The 5,791-nt window shown below is 44.1% G+C and overlaps 1 protein-coding gene across 1 annotated transcript in view; it reads right to left on the bottom strand.

The window, feature by feature from the left end:
- Positions 1-1,088: 1,088 nt before the first annotated feature.
- LOC148383737 (protein kinase C and casein kinase II substrate protein 3) overlaps positions 1,089-5,791 on the bottom strand; it is a 6,627-nt gene continuing 1,924 nt past the window's right edge. The window contains exons 3-10 of the mRNA XM_088357685.1: positions 4,149-4,305; positions 3,734-3,969; positions 3,477-3,632; positions 3,077-3,252; positions 2,501-2,621; positions 2,176-2,246; positions 2,020-2,099; positions 1,089-1,947 (exon numbers count right to left, since the gene is read on the bottom strand). Of these exons, the coding sequence (XP_088213811.1) occupies positions 1,838-1,947; positions 2,020-2,099; positions 2,176-2,246; positions 2,501-2,621; positions 3,077-3,252; positions 3,477-3,632; positions 3,734-3,969; positions 4,149-4,305 (1,107 nt within the window). The 3' untranslated portion in view covers positions 1,089-1,837. The remainder of the gene's footprint in view (positions 1,948-2,019; positions 2,100-2,175; positions 2,247-2,500; positions 2,622-3,076; positions 3,253-3,476; positions 3,633-3,733; positions 3,970-4,148; positions 4,306-5,791) is intronic.

Genomic DNA, 5,791 nt, shown 5'->3' with positions numbered 1-5,791 from the left:
CGCCCCGTCGGCAAGATGCCGGCTCGCCGCCTCACTGAGGCTGTTGATGTCATAGCGCCCTCTGCTGGATGATGCTTACTTGAGTTTGTCCCATCAGGACCACCATACGGTAATTTCTGTCGTAGTAAGCAACGCAACAAAACACAGCCTTTTTCTTTCCCCAATGCTATACTGTGCCCCTCCATTAGAGAAGCAACCTGTCCGTAGGTCTTTCTAAAAAAGTATAGCATAGACAAAAAGTAAAGACATTGACATTAATACAATATAAAGGCTTCAGTGGACGGAGGCCAAGAGGCCAGCAAAGTCGTCGCTGGCAGACAAAAAGACAAACACGCACCCCGGTCGTCAACTATGCTTGTCAGGCCTCGTGAACGTTCCCGCAAACAAAATAATTGAGGTGACGTCTTCATCCGCTCGCCACTTGGCTGCCATGAAACGGTGCACTTAAACAATTGTTTTCAAGGTGTCACAAGACCTTTTATTCATTTTGTTCACTAGGACGCTTCATCATCACAGCTCCTTGAGTGCAGCTCGCATCCAGGAAGCACTCAACCTGACAGGCACGGAGGCTTTATTATCAAGAGTGAGGCGACTCAAAGACTCAACTTTATTTATAGAGCACTTTAAAAACACAAGTGCAATTGTTGCAAAATGCTGTACATAAGATCACGGAAGACTATTTCAGGATGATCATTAGCATAAATTAAATCTGCATTTAGAAAAGGGAAACAAATCACATTTGCAACCTTGAGTGGACGTTTTTTGCTGTGAGGCAGTGAAAGCATCTACAGTGTGTGTGTGTGTGTGTGTGTGTGTGTGTGTGTGTGTGTGTGTGTGTGCGTGTGCGCGTGCGCGTGCGCGTGCGTGTGCGTGTGTGTGTGTGTTGGAGCAAGCCGATTCGTCATCGCTGATGCAAGGCTGGCGGCCAAATGTGGACGTCAGAGGCACTCGTGAGTCGACTAGTGATGCCTGGATAAAGAGCAACGTTTGACCTGCTGTCACCCGCGTGGTCACCCTGTGTGTCTCTGGGTGCGTTTGCATGCACGAGTGGAGACTCCCAATTGTGACGGCGCCATGACTCACACACGAGCGTTTCAAACGTTTATTTCCTTAAAAAACAAATAGTTTGGGGTTTACACACACATAGCCTAGTGGTTCAGACCAAAGCGGAATGCAACTTTCTTATACATAGACATTCATAAAGTAACAGATACGATTTATAGATATATATTTAAAGGAACACGTTTTCCAAAAGTGGTATTCCTTGCTAATTGAAACATAGCTCCAAGGAATTGACTTGTTTAAAGCGACAATTACTTACAGCTTGGCACTCGGCATGCGTCTCGTTAGCATCACAAATGTGCTTGAAATAATGTACCTTCATAACGTACTGTAGTAATGTGAATTCAATGATGTACATTTGAAGCGTCCATTCGAAACAATTTTCTAATGCAGCTTCAAAACGTTACTTCATAATGTACCTTTGTAACATGCGCCCAAAATATAGATTCGTAACATATTTGCAACATACCTTCGTCACGCACCGTTTTTGATGTGATTTTGTGGTGAAACTTTGTAATGTAACTTCATAACACACACTCAACATTTGTAACAAAACCTAACTTCGGAATAGAACTTTGGAAAGGAATTTCCTCTTGAAAGGAAAAATTTGTGATCGCTATGGTTAATCTTCTAGAAAACACAAATCTTAATCTCTGCATGTTAAAATGTTCACAGATCTTTGGCTAACAGCTACTTTTTTGTACAGCATTTGTTTTTACAAACCAAACATCCAAAGGAGACAAATTATCAACTCATTTAAATATGATTTTTCCCACTAAACCACCTCCACGTAATTAGCGGGATAAAGTCCCTCCACGGCACCGTCTTTCACCCCCCTACACCATCCTTGGTCGTCCTCTTCCTCTGTCTTCAAGAACTCTTCGCCTACAAAAATGATTGTCACGTTTTTGTTTGTCAAGCACAAATGCAAAAAACAAAGTTGGCAATGATGTTCACCAGCTTTGAAGGAGAGTTCATCCGTTTCCTGGCCGACGTAGTCGTACAAGGCTCTCACTCTCACACCGATAATCTTTGCGCTAAAGAAAAATTAGTTATTGAACATTTCTTAATCATCATCTTAATGTCTACGACTTTTGCGTTCAATTTCTTTACCTCTTCTCTAATGTTGCTTTCTCTCCAACCACCTCCTTCCCTTTTTTGTTTTTTTTCTCAGGAATCCATTCCTGAACATCAATTCAATAACAAAAAACAACAACATGATTTGCATGTTAGTATAAGTAAATGTTAGCTCACAACTAGCATATTCTGCCAAACCCTAGAACATGCATTGACTTTATGGCTAAGTGTTTAATGTTTGCTCGTGGAGGCCAATTAACCAGCTCATGCCTGTCAATAGTTTAGTGCGCGTGGTTCCTTGTTAAATGCTAAGCTAATTAGCTTAGCATTTAAAGGCTTAGCATTTAGCCTCGAGAAGCACCTGGAAGTGCGGCCAATCGGTGGGCATGCCGGGCCCGTGCGTGTTCTTCCACCAGCGGAGGTCCTCGTGCTCGTCGATGGCTGCCACCGTCTCGCGTAGCTGGCTGTAAACTTCCTTTGCGCTGCGCAATGACAAAAACATGAGAGTGATTGATGTTGTTGATCAACGTGCAGATGATGAATTATTAATTTCATTAAGTGCTGACTGGCATGTATTTATGAGCAGGGAGGAATTTTATTTTCCTGTTAGCTCGACACAGGTGCGAAGTTGGGAGAGCAGGCCTGTTATAAATGCTGCATCTATTTACATACACAGTGGTGCTTTTGAGTGAAGATCTTGAAGATATGCAGTGGTACCCTTGAAGTTCATTTGAATACGCAGTGCTACCCCAGAAATTCATTTGAGATATACAGCAGTACCTTGGAAGTTCATTTAAATGAATGACATTTAATGTCAGCTACTTTTGAATTTGGGGGAGTTCCCATGAAATACAGTGCTGTCTTCTGAAGTTGCGTGAAGGTCTTTTGAATGAACACTCAGGAAGTTGATCTGAACGGACCGGGTGTGGCGGGCTACCTGTCGTTGGCGGTGACGTCGAGGTGCTTGTCGAAAGAGAGGAGGGCTTGCTTGAGGAAGACAATCCTCTTGCGCTCCTCCTCCTGTGACTGCTCAAAGATGGCCTCCATCTCCTCCATGTAGCGAGGGGCGTAGCGATTGGTCTCCTCCAGTACTTTCTCATAGCGGGCTCGCACCTGACATACACATGGAAGCGCCACGCTCTTAAAAGGGACTTCTGATGTACCAAAGCAGGGGTGGGGACACCATGGTCCACCGGCCACATCCAAAATGCTCTGTTCTATTGTTTAACCATTTTTAATTATTTACGATAAATCAATTAAGCAATTATTTACAACCAATTTGATTAACAACCAGCAAAATTAAAACATGACAACGTACAATTATTTTATGGCCTTACCTTGTGTGTCTCCTGCTGCACCATCTCTCGGTCTTCCTGAATCTTCTTCTGCTTGTCCGCCGCCATGTTCTGATTGGCTCGTGCCTGCGACTCGCGCTCCCGGGCGACGTGTTCCTTGCGGCTCGCCTTGTGGTACGCCCGCCTGGCTTTGTCCAACTGATAAAACAAAAATCTAAATCAAAAGCTTTTCTTAACCTTTGTAATTTTCCACTCTTTTTATTTTTTTTTTAACTTTGAATATTGTGACTTCTGGTAACCTTTTTGAGGCGTTTGGTCCAAGGCTTCTGTGTTCTGGCATAGCCGGTCTCGGCGTCCTGGGCCTCCTTGAAACCCCCAAAGATCTTCTTGGTGAAAGCATCCTTCTGCCAGGTCCTCAACCTCTCGGCATCCTCAGTCACCAGGGAGCGGCAGATGGATGCATGCAGAGACGCCAGACGGTCAGTTGAAAACAGAAAACACTGCCAGGCCTTCAGCAGGGACCCATACAGGGGACCTGAGGAAGAGGAAGGTGAAATCCTAAATTTACGTCTTTACAAAGTTTAGGTTTCAAGAAAATATCCTAGGCCTAAGGAAAGATTTTAGCCAGAGTGTAGGTTCTCATTCAAAGTGAAGGTGCTGGTCTTGAGAGCAAGTTTTAGTGACAAGAGACAGTTTGAGTGGTGAGAGACTCACTGGAGTCCACGTGCGGCTTCCACTTGTTGCTCCACTCGCTTAGCTGCATCGCGTACTGACGCTCCACTCGGGCTCGCTCCTGGATGCATGTTGCCAGGTCGCCGCACGCCTGGAAGGTGTCCTCCGTGCGTCGCACCGTGCGCTGGTAGTTGCCAGGCTACAAAGACAAAGAGACCAGACCTTTAAAATCAATAGCGTTCCTCATCTTGGCTGCGAATGAAAAGGTCAGAGTTCTGTGGGATGCCATTCAATGTTAAGACATTTCTTTCATGTGGTGTCTAGGTCTGCTGTTACCAGTGCAGCCACCAGAGGACGCCAAAAGTCACAAAGCTCAAGAAGAGAGCAAGTGAGGCCAGATTGTGGATGTGGAGCTTGGACGTCACAGTCCAAAGTTTCCTGGCATACTTCGACTCTTCCTTCAGTCACCTTTTCATGACATGACAGGAAATTCTCATAGGATTGAGATAAATTATAGATAAAAGTCCTTCAGAGTCTTTCAAATGTAAGATACAATGTGGCAATCCCATTGTCATTGCCATCGGTTTGTCTATTTGAATGCTAGATTTTCTTCTCGTAGTCTGTTTTAGTAAGGGCTTCACAGTGTACGTGTGTGTGTGTGTGTGTGTGTGTGTGTGTGTGTGTGTGTGTGTGTGTGTGTGTGTGTGTGTGTGTGTGTGTGTGTGTGTGTGTGTGTGTGTGTGTGTGTGTGTGTGTGTGTCCGCACGCGAGTGCGTGTGCATGCGAGTGTGTCTTCCCTAAACAGAACCAGCTGAGGAATCTGCCGACGGGCCAACGGAAACAACACAGCCCAGTTGGCAGATGCTAGCAAGCTAGCAGCAGCAGAGGTTCTACATTGTGCTTGCAAGGGATTCTGGGAAGTCTGGAAGGCTACCCTGACTAGTCCAATGCTAATAGACATATTATGGCGTGTGTGTGTTTGTGTGCGTGTTTTGGGCTCTCTTTGTGCTCCGCAATAATGCTTGGCAACATCACGAATACAAGCTATACATGATTTGCATGACTGTAGTGATTAACAAATGATAACATGCTAGTTGTAAGAATGCTAACATATAGCAGACTTATGTTGCACTTAAAAAAAAAATTAAAATATTTTGAAATATATATTACTAATAATAAATAAAAATAAATAATAATCAATAACTAAGAATGAGGATTAATAAAATGCTAACTTGGTAACAGTTGGTATCTAAAATGAAATGGAGTGTGCATTAAGGGAATGGCTGCACACTCAGGGAACAGGCGATGACTTGGAGGCACAGTGCTTCTTGTGTCTCAACTGTGAGCTGCATCCAATTAGTGTAGCGTAGCATGCTAACTGGAAACAAAGAAGGGGGAGGGGGGGGGGCCTCTCTAATGAATGTCACGTTGCCAAAAGCCAAACTATTTTCTCATCCCGCATGAAAACTGAAAGAGCAGGAAGTAGTTTGATTCTAATATGATTTTGATTCAACATTTGTGTCACATGAAACACAATCAGGAGCAAATCCTGGTTCAAGCTTCTGAGTCATAATGGCGGACTTCCACTTACGTTTCAACAAAGAACACCTTGTTAGCTAAAAGAGTGCTGCAGCCTCTGAGGCAGACGACACTTGTCATGTGTTTAAACTCCATTATAAACACAC

Source organism: Syngnathus floridae, chromosome 17 (assembly GCF_059516105.1).
Source record: "Syngnathus floridae isolate MCC-2025c chromosome 17, RoL_Sflo_1.0, whole genome shotgun sequence".
Classification (NCBI taxonomy): domain Eukaryota; kingdom Metazoa; phylum Chordata; class Actinopteri; order Syngnathiformes; family Syngnathidae; genus Syngnathus; species Syngnathus floridae.
The sequence above is the reverse complement of the archived record's forward strand: the minus strand, read 5'-3'. Positions and strand labels throughout refer to the sequence as shown.